This window comes from Peromyscus eremicus, chromosome 9, assembly GCF_949786415.1.
Source record: "Peromyscus eremicus chromosome 9, PerEre_H2_v1, whole genome shotgun sequence".
Classification (NCBI taxonomy): Eukaryota; Metazoa; Chordata; class Mammalia; order Rodentia; family Cricetidae; genus Peromyscus; species Peromyscus eremicus.
The window spans coordinates 92,677,623-92,693,868 of NC_081425.1; the positions used below are offsets into that span (position 1 = coordinate 92,677,623).

Sequence of the window (16,246 nt, forward strand, 5' to 3'; positions counted from 1 at the left end):
CTAGCTGAACCCACAAGATGACTCAGCAGGTCAAGGAATTTGTTTGCAAGCCTGATGGCCTGAGCTGTAACCCCAGGACTTACATGGTATAAGGAAAGAAGCAGCTCACACAAGTTGTCTTCTGAATTTTACACAGGTACCACCACCTCCATGCAAACTAACGAATTAAATAAATAAATTATTTAAAAATATGGACTAATGAGCTTTGCTGATCAAATTTAAATTCTCCTGAAGGAAAGGGAGATATGTTCATATACATGACAGATTTATGACTAAAAGAAGATGCTACCCAAATATATTTTGTTGTTTTTTAGAAATCAAGAGCTTTTAAACTAATTTATGATTTTTTCTTTCTCCCATTAACATGCTCATCTGCATCTACTCCATCTGCTACACCAACACCTAATTATTTACTAACTCATTACTCACTACTCATCTACTATGTGACAGATGCTACACCAGGTGCTAAGCAAGGACACAGGGAAAATCACATCACAATCTCAACAGAGCAAGAGTTACTGATTGACCTAGAGACAGACGGTAACAAACACTCAGCATAGAATGTAAACTGAGGACAGGGTTAGATCGCACTCAGTAAACTGTTTACCTAGCACTCGGGTGGCTCTGGGCTCTGTCCCCAGAACCATAAATGGCTGGGAAGGATGGGGGGGTGGGGAGTTAGGGAAAGGAAGGAACGTTCCTGAAAACTTATACACAGAAAAGAAAACAGAACTACTTAGAAAACAGTTGGCTGGACTCTCCAGGGAGTAAACTGGAGGAAGACAGAGAACAGTCATGAGAAGAGTTAAGCGATGGCTGAAAATCTCTAGTACAACAGCAAAAGCAAACAAATGCAGTCTATCCCAGAGGCATTAGTGTGGCCTGGGAAGCTCCCTCCTCACAGAGCCACGCTTAAGACAAAAAGCCTCTGAAGACAGACATCGTGCTCTCAGTACCAGAGACCTTAAAGAGGAAAAAAGAGAGGAAGGGAACAAAAGTTATACATGGCAACAGCAGAGAAAGAAGAGATATCCCAGGAAAACTCTCTGCTCTCAGCATTTAACCAGAGCATCAGCAAGAGCCTGATTTAAAAAGATCTCTGGGGGCCTGAGTTAAAAAGATCTCTGGGGGATTTAGCTCAGTGGTAGAGTGCTTGCCTAGCAAGCACAAAGCCTTGGGTTCGTTCCTCAGCTCTGAAAATAAATACATACATACATACATACATTCATACATACATATATACATACATAAATAAGATCTCTGTAGTTTCAGTAGCTTGGTGCTTAGACCCTCAGTGAATCACATTCCCAGGACACTCAGAGTAAATGTCATGGGACTAGACTCTGAATCCTGGACAAGAGAACACTTCTAGACTGAGGAGAGGAAACGGGATCAAAACTCACAGCTCAGGCTGGAAAGATGGCTCAGTGGTTAAGAGAACTGGCTGTTCTTGCAGGGAACCAAAGTTCAGTTCCACACTCATGGCAGCTCACAACCGTCAGTAATTCCAGTTCCTGGGAATCCAATGCCCTCTTCTGGTCTCTGCGGGCATTTCATGCACACGGTGTGCAGATACACATGCAGACATACATGCAGGCAAAATTCATATACATAAAATAAAATATAAATCTTTTAAAAGAATGCAGCTCAATGAAGGAAATTCAGCCAGATTTACTACTATATGTTGGTATCATATTAATTTTGTAAACAGTGAATTCTTTTATTATTGGGTGTTCCATTCCAGAAACCCACTTGATTTTCATGTTTGTCTTATATCTACCTACCATGCTAAACTCTCTCATTAATTCTCATAATTTTTGGAGAAGTCAATATATAAGCCATCATATAATTTATAAACAATGTTTTATTTCATTCTTTCTTATCTCTACGTATCTTTTCTGTATTTTAGCACACTAGTTGGTGCCTCTAAAATAACGTTAGTAAGAGTGATAACAGTAGTACCCTAGTCTAATGCCCAAACCTTAAAAGCAAATTTCCATTATACTTTTAATTTTGATTTTTTTTTTTTTGCCTTGGATTTTGTGGTTGTTTGAAAAGAATCCCCTCCTCCCATAAGCTCATATATTTGAATGCTAAGAGAGTGGCACTACTTAGAAGAATTAGGAGGTGTGGCCTTGTTGGGGTAGGTGTGGCCATTAAAGGAAGTGTATCACTGGGGTGGGCTTTGAGGTTTCAGAAGCCTAAGCTAGGCCTAGTGACTCTCTCTTCCTGCGGCCTGTGGACTCGGATGTTTCTAATGAATGGATATTGAATTTCTTTTTTTTAACATATAAATCACTCATTTTATTTTTTATAGGGAGATTAGAAATGTGTTTTAGGAATTTTCAAATATAGAAGATATTGTCATTAACTCTAACCACCATTATGTGCAATAGATCTCTCAGATGTATTCCTCCCTATAGGTGGAAGCTAGGCCTAGTGGCTCTCTCTTCCTACCCGCCCCGTCCTGCAGCCACTTCCAAATAATCACTCAGAGGATTATATTAATTATAAATGCTTGGCTGGGTAGCTCAGGCTTATTACTAACTAGTTCTTACACTTAAATTAAACCATAATTCTTTTTGTGTGTGTGTGGCCTTGTTGGGGTAGGTGTGGCCATTAAAGAAAGTGTATCATGCTGGGTGCTGGGTGGTGGTAGCACACGCCTTTAATCCCAGCACTCGGAGGCAGAGGCAGGCGGATCTCTGTGAGTTCGAGGCCAACCTGGTCTACAGAGTGAGATCCAGGAAAGGTGCAATGCTACACTGAGAAACCCTGTCTCGAAAAACAAAAAAGAAAAAAAAAAAGAAAGAAAGTGTATCACTGGGGTGGGCTTTGAGGTTTCAGAAGCCTAAGCTAGGCCTGGTGGCTCTCTCTTCCTGCTGCCTGTGGACTCGGATGTTTCTAATGAATAGATATTGAATTTCATCAAAAGATTTCTTTATACCTATTGACAGGATGATAAGTAGCTTTCTAATGTTGTGGGCTAGGGAGTTAGCTCAGTTGGGAAAGTGCTTTCTTCACAAGCATGAAGACCTAAGCAATCCTCTGTAACCAGGCATATGGCATGTGCTTGTGACTCCAGTGCCGAGGAGACAAGAGACAGGAGGTCTCTCATGCCCGCTATTCAGCCAGTCTAGCCTAAGTGGTGAGCTCCAGGCCAGTAAGAAACCATGTGGGGGGTGGGGGGTAGCACACACCTTCAATTCCAAAACCTGGGAGGCAGAGGCAGACTGACCTCTGTGAGTCCAAGGCTAGCCTGGTCTACAAAGTGAGTTCCAGGACAGCCACTACTGAGGTTACACTTATTTACCACAGGGAAGGATGACACATTACAAGGTCCTACTAGTCAGAGCCACACAAGACAGACATGCCACTTGCCTCGGCCAGGTCCTCACTCCCTTCCCTCTTCTCCTCCCTTCTCATTGGCCTCAATCTCTTAAGGTTCTGAATTCTCCTACATATGTTCTCCTTTTCATTCTACAAGTAAACAAAGCCACCTGTATCTGACTCTTCTTCCTTACCTTGTCAGAGAAGACTACATACACTTCTGGGAGCTTTGTGTTTTTATGTAACTCTTATCTGTCATTCTTTTTCAACCTGCATTTTCCATTATGTGAATGTACCATAATTTGGTCATTCTTACGTTATAAGCACTTAGTTTCCAATACATACATTTGTATATATAACTTTGTAGCTATTGCCAAATCCCTCCAGAAGGGTTGTGGAGTTCACATTCCCAGGACTACTTGGAAGATCCCCTGTCTCCATAGCCTCATCAATAGAATGTACTGTCGTATATTTAATTCTGTCAGACTAACAGGAAAGAAGTTATCATTTTAAACACATTTGTATTTATTCATCTAGTTATTTTTAAAATTGTATGTGTATGGGTGTTATGCCTGCATGTATGTCTGTGCACCTCATGAGTGTCTGGTGTCCAGTGAGGCCAGAAGAGGGTGTCAGTCCCCTGGAACTAGAGTTACAGATGATTGTGAGCCACCAATGTGGGTGCTGGTAACTGAACCTAGGTCCTTGGGAACGGCAGCAGGTGCTCTTAACTGCTGAGCCCTCACCCCCAGTTCCTGGGAAGAAGTATCTTTATGCCACTTTAATCTGAATTTCTCTAATTGTAAGTAAGTTATGATATGTCCAAAGATCATTTTTACATTACTTTTTTGAGAGCTGTTCATTCTTTCCTCCATTTTCTCATTTCCTCTTGGGACCTTTATCATTCACCCTTTAAAAGTTATTTGTATTAGAAATATTAATCTTAGGCTTGGACTGGGGTATAATCCCAGCACTCGGGAGGCAGAGGAAGGCAGATCTCTGAGTTCGAGGCCAGGCAGGTCTACAGAGTGAGTTCCAGGACAGCCAGGGCTAAACAAAGAAACCCTGTCATGAAAAAAACAAAAGTAAAAAAGAAATATATTAGCCTTTTGTCTAAAGTAGAAGATACTAATATTTTCTTCAAGTTTATCATTTGTCTTTTGACTTTGTAGCATTTGGGGTCAAGCTTTATTTCAAATTTATCAATTTTGTCTTTTGCCACATCTAGATTTTGAGCAATTCTAATAAAACCTTTTCCTGTATCAATATTAAAGAATTCAGACATGATTCCTTTGGCAAATATATAGTTTTATTTTTACATAGGGATTACTAATCGTTAGGCATTTATCTTTCTGTTTGTTGTATGATGTGCTACCGGTTGTCTCCGCACCATCTGCTAAAACGTTAGTCTTAGAGTTGGGGATGCGGCTTGATGGTAAAGCACTTGCCTCACACGTCCAGGGCCCTGGTCTAATGCCCCGCATCACAAAGAAATGCATTCAGACCTCCGCTCTGTCCCTAAACTGCTGTATGTATACATTCTAACTCGGACCCTCCTGCTTTGTTCCACTGCTCTACTTATCTATTTATGTATCACACACCCATTGTCTAAATCACAGAGGCTTTCTAGCAGGTTAAGTTGTCTGGTAATTCTGGCTCCCCTAAAACAGTTCCCTTTTGTAGTGCTTTCCTACATATTTTGCATCTTTGTTTTTCCACATAAACTTCATTATCGAACTGTATGTTTGTATCAAATTTTATGTACCATACATAGCTTGCTGTTTTTTTACTTTCTTGAATTGGGTTGAATTTATATATTAACTTAAGGAGATTGACACTATAATATTGAATCACATCCAAGAACGGGGTCATCTTTCCATTTACTCATGTCTTTATTTCTTTCTGGAATATTTACATTTTTTTTAATATTTCACACAGCTTTTGAGAGAATGCGCCTATGTGTGTTGGTATGTATGCGGTATATAAACATGCATGTAGGTGCATTTAGAGGCCAGGGGTCAACACCAGTCTTCTATTGCTCTCCACATTGAGCTTTTTGTTGTTGTTTTTGTTTTGTTGTGTTTTGCGACAGAGTTTCTCTGTGTTGTCCTGGCTGTCCTGGAACGTACTCTGTAGACCAGGCTGGCCTCATACTCACAGAGATCCGCCTGCCTCTGCCTCCCGAGTGCTGGGATTAAAGGCGTGCACCACCACCACCGCCCGGCTTCCATAGTACTTTTTGAGACAAGGTCTCTCACTGAACCTGGAGCTCACCGACCAGGCAAGACTGCCTGGCCAGAAAGCCCCAGTGATTCTTCTGTCTCCATCCACGTGTGAATAGAGTGGTTTTTTACATTAATTTTATATTTTGCTACCATATGGAATTCTTTTATTATTTGAATTAGTCTTATCTTTTATTCCCTGGGAGATTTCCAGGCATGTTACATCAGAGCATGTATAAAGAGACTTGCACTGGATAGAATCTCTAGCATAAGATGAATAGTTTCAAATATGGACATCTTTATCTCCTTCCTCATACTTTAAAAGTGCTAAAAGCAGTTTTTTTTTTTCTTCAAATTAAGTATTGGCAGGCTGGGGATAGTTATGCTGATAGAATGCTTCTCCAGAATTCCCAGGCCCCTGGACAACTCCCCAGTACCATATAAAACCTGGTCTGGCACCTGTGACGCAGGAAGAAGATGCAGGAAACAGGACCAGAGGTTCAATATTTCTTATCTAATAGCTGGTGCATTTACATTTTATATCGCTAATGAAGTCAACTTTAACTACTGTCTTTCCTAAAACTTTAGGTAGCTAGAATTCTAAAAAGCCTTTTGTTTTGATTTGTTTCAATGATAATTTCTGCCTTAACACTTATTTTGTAGATTTATACTTTATTTTTTCTTGATCAAATTTGCCAACTGACTTATCTACTTTAAAAAAAGCAGACTATAGTTTATTATATTGTTTTACAATTCTCATTCTCATTAATTTCTGATTTATATTAAGATTTTATACTTTGGGGTTTTTTCTTCCTTCCTTCCTTCCTTCCTTCCTTCCTTCCTTTCTTTCTTTCTTTTTTGTTGTTGTTGTTTTTTTTTTTGAGACAGGGTTTCTCTGTGTAATTCTGGTGCCTGTCCTGGAGCTCGCTCTGTAGCCCAGGCTGGCCTCGAACTCACAGAGATCTGCCTGGTTCTGCCTCCCAAGTGCTGGGACTAAAGGTGTGCACCACCACTGCCCAGCTACTTTGGGGTTTTTATGGCTTACTTAGTTGTTTTGTAAATTTTCTGAGCTTAGAATTATATTTCTATGCTTTCACTCTTATTGGTAGAAGTGTTTGACTAGGAAATTTGTCTGTTAGCTGCTTTAAATATACCTTCTGTGTTCCAATACATACTATTTCTGTAAAATTTTGTATCAATCCTTAAAATCCAAAATTTGTTTTAAAAGTTTCAAAACTTAAAAAAAAAAAAAAAGAACCTGGTTTTTGTTGTTGTTAACTAATGAATTACAGTTCTATAACACTTTGGTAAGTGTGGATGTTATTCTCCTACTTGATGGAAGTCACTGAGTTTTTGACAATACAATCTAGAGTTAATGTTTCTGATGCAGCATGTTCTATATGACCTTATTTATATGCATACCTAGTCTATGAAGTACATTAATTAGATCTATCTCTTTAATTATGTTTTGTATAGTAGAGCTGTCTTGCACCATTAAGAAACGACTCCTCAATGAGTTGCAGAACACGTCTCTTAGAATAGATTAAATTTTTTTAAAAAATAGAATGACAGTAAAAGTTGACAAGGAGAGAGAGAAACTGTAAAAGGTATTGTTGGTAGGAATCCTATATATTAATTTCTGTGGTGCTAGGGATCAAATCCAGGATGATGTACATGGTAGGTCAGTGCTCTACCACAGTGCTGCAACCCCAGCTTGATTTTCTTTATTTACTAAAATTTCTTTCTTTTTGATTGACATGTAAAATTATACATATTAATGAGATGCCATGAAATGCTTTAATGCATGCACACATCATAAAGTGTTCAAATCAAGTTAAAGAAACCTATCTCCACACACATTTCTTTTTTCTTTATGGGTGAAAACATTTCAAGTACTTAATTCTAGCTTTGTTACAGTATGGACCTGTAAGGATCTGTAGTCATCCTCCTGTGCAAGAGAACAGCACATATAATAACTGTTCTTACAGATATTCTAAAATACACCGATAAAGTTGTAATATTCCTACTAAATGGTTGTATTTATTTTATTTATTTTCAGTATTGGGGATCAACCAAGAGTCTCTGATTTTATCGACTTTTTTGATCAGTATCATTGTCTAGGCTGGCCTCAACTTTATAATATTCTACATCAGCTTCCCAAATATGGTTTCAAGCTATGATTTCAAGTATGTGATACTCCACCTGGCTTATTTATTGATGTATGTATTTTGAGGTGGTAGAGATCAAACACAAAGCCTTGCATAGAGTAGGCAAGCCCTTTACCAGTGTGCCATACCCCAGCCCATGGAAGGACTTCAAAGTAGTATAGCCACAATGGACAAGAGTTTGGTGATTTCTTATAAAACTATGTGTGTACTTGGAATACAACCCAGAAACTGCACCCTGGAAATGTGAGTCACAGAAATGAACATTTATGTCCACACAAAAGTCTATACTCTTAAAAACCTCAACTGGGAAATAACTCAAAATGTTCTTCAACAAGTGAATAATAAAGCAAACAACAGTAGATCCATATAATGAAACACTATTTGATACTAAGAGAAGTAACTATTGATGTATGCAATGGTCACAAAAAAAGGAAGCTAGTTTTTCTCATCAATGAGAAAAGGTTTCACTGTATTTGTCTGACTATGAGTCCAACAGGATTTTAATTATCTCAAAGGCTCAGAGGCTCAAAATTACACAGGTAAGCTTCAGAAGTTTGTAGAATGACTGAGAACAATGTTTTCTTTTTTTCTTTTGTCTATCTACATTTTTCTGTAGACATGGACCATAGCATCTCAGAGATAACTCATTAAATGCTAAGAACCATCACTTTGTAGACTCCCTAAGAAGAAATGAAACACAAACCACAATACTTTATGCAGCTAACAATATACAAGTTCATCCTCATCTTTTTTTTTTTTTTTTTTTTTTTCTCTTCTAGGCACACAGCTGTCATCTGAGGCTGGGGCCCCCTGCTTACTCCTACCATAATCATCTTTTAAAGTTCTAGTTTCAATTCCTTTTTCAAGGCTTGGGGTAGAGCACAGGCTTAGCATCGGCTGGGGCCCTACATTCAATCCTAGTAATGCAAAAAAATAAAAAATAAAAATAAATGAGGTCCAATTTCATCTTACAAATGAAAATGTTTAGAAAACTAAAAACAATTTTTATGTACATCTTCCTTAATATATCTGTTTGCAGACTTACAGTAGATTATGAGGTAGCACTCCAATAACCCCACTGTGGGAAGACCCCTGTACCTAAGTCCCATGTTCAGGGTGCCATCTGTGGGAGGCCAGCTCCCACCTTTTAAAAGGTTCCTATGAGGAGGAGAGAGGGATAAGAAATATTAGGTAGAAAGAGAGACCTAGCTGACAAGAAGAAAGACAGAAACACAGGATAGCTTCGGGAGGGCCTGGGTCAATACCCACCAGCCTTTTCCGTTTATTCAAAAGGACTTTTTATAACAATGTCAAGGGGAAGGGCAAAAGACCTCCCCCTTGCTAGATCAAAGCACACCACACAGCCAAGTGTGCAGACCCTTCCAAACACCTGGCAACCATGCCCATGGTCAGATCATCCCCTTATGCAGCCCTGCTGGGTAAAGGAAGCTCAGATTCTTGGACCCTGAGTAAGTTGGGCCTCCACACCCTAACATATATCAAAGATATATCAAAAAATATATTAGATATACCTAATCTACCATCTACCTACTACTCTTAGTATTGAATAGTATTCTGTTATATGGATCTACTGCTGTTTGCTTTATTATTCACTTGTTGAAGAATATTTTGAGTTATTTCCCAATTGAGGTTTTTAAGAGTATAGAATTTTGTGTGAACATAAATGTTATTTCTGTGACTCAGATTTCTAGGGTGCAGTTTCTGGGTTGTATTCCAAGTACACACATAGTTTTATAAGAAATCACCAAACATAGCCCAATATGAAGTCTCGGCAGTTCACCTTATAATCAGATGGCTGACTGTGAGCCATGGCTCCGCCACTGGCAGCATCACTAGTACAGAAAAGATCAAAATCCATAGTATGTTCATACTGGGTTTTTTACCATCCTAAAGCTAAAAGGTCATGAATTGAAACATCCTAAATTCAGGATATTCAAAATATGTCTTACATTTTTCAGGCTGGACATGTGAATAACTTCCAAGATTTAATAACTGAGTGGTAAATGTTGATTGGAGTACTGTCTCACCAACCCATTGGTCCTCATAAACAGTAACATCTAAAAACAGAACAAAACAAAATCTGGTCATGTCATGAACTCCTTTAGACTGTGGTTAACTTATTAAACATACAGTAGTAACTAATCATAGCAAAACATTGTGCATACATCTCACACACCAGGCAACTAGAGTTCTGATAGACCGAAACCTACCCAAACGCACAAAAATGATAGAACAGCTCATTTAAACTCTGAACCTAGACCCTTGCCTATGAGGCCTGAGCAAGCTGGGAGTCACCCAGTCTAAGGGAGAGGAGGAAGAGGCATTCATATTGCCTTCAGCTGAGCTCACCTTTCCCTTCCCAATCCCCACTACTTTCTCCCAGGATGGAGCAGTAGGAATGATTTCATACCAAAATGGCAGATCACCAGCATTAGTGAAATACTGAAACATTCCCCTCTTCTACCCAGAGGAAACCAAGTCCCAACACCATTAAAACCATGGATATGAAGAGCTTCTTGGGCGGAACTATAACACATGAACATAGTCAAGCCTAGATAATATGAAATATATGAACACTACTGAGAATTTGTGCCTGCAAAAGTTATACACATGGCAACCAAAGAAAATACTACATGCTTCCAATGGGCTGCCATCAGTAACAGAATTGGTTTATTCTGTTTCAAAAGTGCCACTGTGGGTGAACTTGGAGGAGACCTGAATTCAATACTAGTGCACTGGGCCACAAGACAAGGCCATTTATCTATGGCTGTACAAAACTGAAATATAGTATAGATTCTTCATTGACAGATAGAGAATCTACAGTAGATGTGTTCGTTGGGCTGCTCAGTTTGGGCATATGTCACTGTGGCTTATCTCAGCAAAAATACCAAATATAAATATGATGGGTCAGACTGAAGTAGCCCCCTTGACATAGGGAGCTTACGGAATATACATTACACATTCAACTAGACTGTTTTTAATGTTTTAGTCATTGGTGACAAGTACTACAGAGACACTGAACTGCACTGAGTAGTACAACCAAACATCACAGTCAGGAGTCTCCTGGAAGATAGAGCTAATAACAATGCTCAGAATATCAAGAGTGGATCAGCATTTGATTTGGCAAAGAAGAAAAAGCACATGGGTGATTGATCATTCACAAAAGGCAAGGCAAGTAAAAGGATACAACTATCTTTCCTTAGAAAGCTCAAAGTTACTAAGGAATTTTGTTAGAAAATAATGCTAGAAATTCCTTTCCTAGTTATTTGGCTGGTTGGGCTTATAGCAGGCCTAAATATTGATTCCTGTCTCATTAAAGAGCTATTGTACGGTGGGTTTGGGTTACAACTTTTTTCAGTCCTTTTTTTTATCTTTCAATGCATTGTCTCTTGGGATATATTTGGCACCCAATTTCTAAATGTAACATGTTGTTCTGTTTAGGAAATGATATTAACTTTTTATTCATCTTCTATTCCTTGCCAATAGTGGTATACTATTCTACAATTCTGGAAAACTTTGAAAATCAGATCCAGGGATTTTTTTGTTTGTTTGTTTGTTTTTTGTTTTTTGTTTTTCAAGACAGGGTTTCTCTGTGTAGTTTTGGTGCCTGTCCTGAATCTCGCTCTGTAGACCAGGCTGGCCTCGAACTCACAGAGATCCGCTTGGCTCTGCCTCCCAAGTGCTGGGATTAAAGGCGTGTGCCACTGCCGCCCGGCATAGATCCAGGGATTTTTAAAGCTAAAGAAAAAAAAAGAAAAAGACAATAGCTGAATTACAGAGACAAAACGTCTGAATCCCAGCATATTCTGCAGTACCTGTCTGATTCAGAAACCAATGAATTATAAACACTGTGGTGCATCCAACTGCTGAAAGTGAAATGTATTCATCATTGCTTGTGAGTGGTAACTGTGTAGGTATAGGCAGCCACAGATTCTGAAAGTGAAATGTATCCATCATTGCTTGTGAGTGGTAACTGTGTAGGTATAGGCAGCCACAGATACTGAAAGTGAAATGTATCCATCATTGCTTGTGAGTGGTAACTGTGTAGGTATAGGCAGCCACAGATACTTTATTCCTGCTTGTAATGACCTACTAGATGACTTGTAGTTCTCACTGAGGTCTTGTCTTACATTTGCTTCCTATTGCTGTGATGAAGACCATGGCCAAAAGCAAGCTATGGAAGAAAGAATTTATTTAATCTTTCAGCTTACAGTTTTTCATTGAGGGAAGTCAGAGCAGAAACTTAGTGAGGAAACCTGGGGGCAGGAACTGGAGCAAAGACCAGGAGGAATACAGCTTACTGGCTTGCTCTCCACAGCTTGTTCAGCCTGCTTTCTCATACAATCCAGGACCACCTGCTTAGGAATGCCACTACCCACAATGGGCTGGGCCCTTCCACACCAATTCTTAATCAAGAAAATGCCCCACAGGCTTACCTACAGGCCAATCAGATGGGGACATTTCCTAAACAGAAGTTTCCTATTCTCTGATGTCTCTAGTTTGTATTAAGTTGATAAAAAATACTAACGAACACAGGACTTCACTGTGAAACCAGTTACATCACAGATAAATTTTAGACATATAATATTCAAACTATTCAAACTACCACATGTTCACCTTGGAATACACACACATACATACATATATATTTGAGACAGGGTCTCACTATGTAGCTCTGGCTGTCCTGGAATTCACAATGTAGACCAGGCTGGCTTTGAACTCTCAGAGATATGCCTGACTCTACCTCCTGAGTGCTGGGATCAAAGGCATTCACTACTATGACCAGCTGTTTTAGATATTTCCAAATAGCTTTTCACTTCACGTTGGTGGCTGCATTACTCATATGTCAGATACACCAAATATCATGTTCAGGTATTACTACAAATAAAAAAAATGATGGGCTAGGGATGTCAGTTAACGGTAGAGTATTTACCTAGCATGGTGTGGCCCTAAGTTCTTAGGGCGAAAATGAAACAAAATGGTTTCACCAGGCATGGTAGCATGCCTGTAATCCAGAACTCAGGAAGCAGAAGCAGGACAACTGTCCTGAGTTTGAGGCCAGCCTGGGCAACAGAGTTAAGATGTGTCTGTAAAAACAAAAAGGGGAGCTGGGCATGGTGGCGCACACCTTTAATCCCAGCACTCAGGAAGCAGAGGCAGGTGGATCTCTGAGTTCCAGGCCAGCCTAGTTTACAGAGCGAGTTCTGGGACAGCCAGGGCTACACAGTGAAACTCTGCTTGGAAAAAAACAAAAACAAAAAACAAATAAACAAAAAGATACATTTTAAAAGGCATTCATAAAAATAATATTCCTTAACTGTCCTTTAATAGAAAAACTGTTCAATTCCAGCAGACACTTGATGTTACCTATTTGTAAACAACTGTATGGCTGTTAGGAAAAAACCAGGTAGCAGGGCCGTCTCTGCTTACCTAGTAAAGGTCTATGAGAAGATCACACAGTGAATGACCTTGACATAAGATGGCCTTGATTAAAAGTGACCACAGCACAGGTCCAGTCAGTCACCTCTTTACTGTTGGGGAAACCTAACTTCTTCAATACTCCAAAAATTCCATTGGGCAAGTAGTCAGGAAGAGCAAGAATGCAAAGGTATCCTCAGCTGAGAATAATAGCAAATTCAAGGCCAGCCTGGGCTACATAAAACGGCCATCAACATCTGTGTCTCTTCCTTCAATAAGAGTTTAATGTACACACCACTACTGAAGTGAAGTGGCAGAAACATTGTCCTTTCATAATAATACCACTAATAAAGTAAAGGAGTTAATAAGACATATATAAATACAGCCATAAAACAGCAAAGAGAAGCCTGGCGGTGGTGTGCATGCCTTTAAGCCCAGCACTCTGGAGGCAGAGACAGACGGAGCAGGACAGCCAGTACTACACAGAGAAACCCTGTCAAGAGACAAACAAACGAGACAGCAAAAGGAGCCCCATGATAGGACTTCAACTGTCACATGATGGATGATTATGAGAAACAACCAGCGAAGGCTTCCTTGAGGAGAAAATGAATGGGAAGGCAGCCGAGAACAGAGAAGAGAACTAAAGCCCAGGGAAGCAGTAAGGAGGTCACACACGCCTCAGAGGGCCAGTCACACCCAGGGAAGGCAAAGGGCAAAGAGAGAGCCCTGGGAGACAAGAGCCAGAGGACACAGCTTTACAGGGCAAGCTACCACTATACTTGATGACCTTACCTGTAAGTAAAATTATATCCCCAAGAAACACTGTAAGTGCCCAAAATGCTGCAGTCCTCCACAGAAGAACTCTCTTCCTCACTTCTGATTGATCGATTACTACAACTGTTGCTAAGGGCACTTTAGAACCAGAATTTGGTCCAGATTTTACGTTTATTTCCTTCACATGACACGGCGTTAGCACCATGACTAAGCAGTTATACTTCCGACTTTTAGAGTCACAGTTTTTTATTAACGATATTTTTTTAATGGCCTTAAATTCGGACATGATCCTCTGGGGCACTGTTTCAGCTGACTCTCTTGTAGTAGAGTCCATCCTTGGCTTCTTGGATACTTGATGGACTTCCGAAAGAGCTTTAGAATGATGGAAATTATCTTTAGAGGACCGGCTTCTTTTAGCAGCACTTTGGTGGAAGGTACTTAGTTGGGAACACAGTATTCCTGAGCCACACAACTCAATGCGTACCTCATTTGGTGGCGGGTTTTCTTCACTACTGAAAAGATCTTGTGAACTTATATTATTTTCAAGACTTTTTCCAGGGTTTCTGTTAACGTGACTGCTTTCTGATTCAGGACTGAAAAGTTCCAGGGAATACGCCTGGCTCTGCTCACTCTCAGATTCGTTTTCAGAATTGTCCCTGGGCTTAGCAAGATTATCTTCAGCTAGTCTTCCTTCTGGACTTCCTGTGGGTTCCATCCCCATGTTTAGAGTCCCTTTATTTGTACAGTCTTGCCCTTTATTGTTCCCTTGGGCTAGAAAAGCACACTGGCTGGAGGTCATTACACTGAGAAACTCAGTGTCAGTAGACACTTTCTGGTCTGAGGCCTTCCCGACCGCTCCCTCAGACTCTGGCCCTATAGCAATCTGTTCAGTACAACAGTCCAAATCCAATTCAGCTGTACATTTATGATCTAACGGAAGCAGATCTGCTTGAAAGTTCTGAACACAGGGATTTGACTGGTTTTTAGACTTCTCATCTCTAAGTTTCATATTTTCACACTGAAACTTCTGGTATTTTTCTTCTTCAGATAAATGCTGAACTCTGTCCTTAAATTCACATATTTGCACATTAGTCATATCACTCTGGCCTGAGGGATTAATCTTCTGGGACTTTATACTCTGTGTTTCAGAAGCAGAACAGATGAAACCATTCTCCACCTGCGCAGACCTAGTCACATAAGTTGTTGAAAGGTGATCACTAAGAACATCTGGAGGGCCAGCAGTTTCTGGGATTTGGTAGTCTTTCAGATTTTTAAGCTCCTGGTTTTCAGCCTTCAGATATAAAGAATGTTGTTTGTACAAAAGTTGGATTTGTTCCCAGGCGTTGGCAGTGGACATTAAGGAAGCTGTTCCCTGTGATATCGTCATTTTCAGTGGAGCAACTGGAGCACCCCAAAAAATGTGAACTTGAGATCCTCGACTCATAATTTCTGATAAAAATGAAAATTTCAAAATTAATTTATTAGTATACTCTCTTATCTGATGAAAACAAACTATTAATCAAAAACATGCAGTTTAGTTTGATATGCTACTTAATTATAAAATTAATAAATAATAAATTATAAGAAAATCAGCCATTTGGTGGTGGTGCATGCCCTTCATTCCAGCACTTGGGAAGCAGAGGCAGGCAGATAGATCTCTGTGAGTTCAAGGCCAGCCTGGTCTACAGAGTGAGATCCAGGACAGGCACCAAAACTACACAGAGAAACTCTGTCTTGAAAAACCAAAAAAAAAAAAAAAAAAAAAAAAGGAAGGAGAAAGAGGAAGAAGAAGAAGAAAAAGAAGGGATGAGGAGGAGGAAGAAGAGAGGAAGCAGAGTTGGAGGAAAAAGAAGAAAGAAGAAGAGGAAGAGGAAGGAGAAAAAGAAAGAAGAGGAGGAAGAGGAGGAGGAGAAATTAGTCATAAGAAAGTCTTCAGTTAAAGACTGAGAGAAGGGCCAGGAAGCTGGCTCAGTGGGTAAAGATGCTTCTACTATGCAAGCCTGACAACCTGAGTTCAATCCCTAGAAACCATGGTGGGAGGAGAGAAGTGACTCCCAAGGTTGTCCTCTGACCTCTACACACACACACCATGGCACACCGAGACCTACATACCACACACACAAAAATAATAATAATAATAATAATAATAATAATAATAATAATAATAATATTTAATTTTAAAATACTCAGAGAAACAAAGCTAAACATCAAACAAGTACATTTTTAGAATGTTCATTTCTTGTGCTATAAAATCCTGCCCCATTTAAATAACAATTCAGTTTTAAAGGGTAGACATTTATTTAATTGCCTTAA

At 39.6% G+C, this 16,246-nt stretch overlaps 1 protein-coding gene across 1 annotated transcript in view; it reads right to left on the minus strand.

Moving 5' to 3' along the window:
* Nucleotides 1-16,246, minus strand: part of Shld2 (shieldin complex subunit 2) — a 72,444-nt gene that overhangs the window by 9,705 nt on the left and 46,493 nt on the right. The window contains exons 2-4 of the mRNA XM_059273141.1: nt 13,952-15,382; nt 9,636-9,798; nt 9,487-9,573 (exon numbers count right to left, since the gene is read on the minus strand). Of these exons, the coding sequence (XP_059129124.1) occupies nt 9,487-9,573; nt 9,636-9,798; nt 13,952-15,377 (1,676 nt within the window). The 5' untranslated portion in view covers nt 15,378-15,382. The remainder of the gene's footprint in view (nt 1-9,486; nt 9,574-9,635; nt 9,799-13,951; nt 15,383-16,246) is intronic.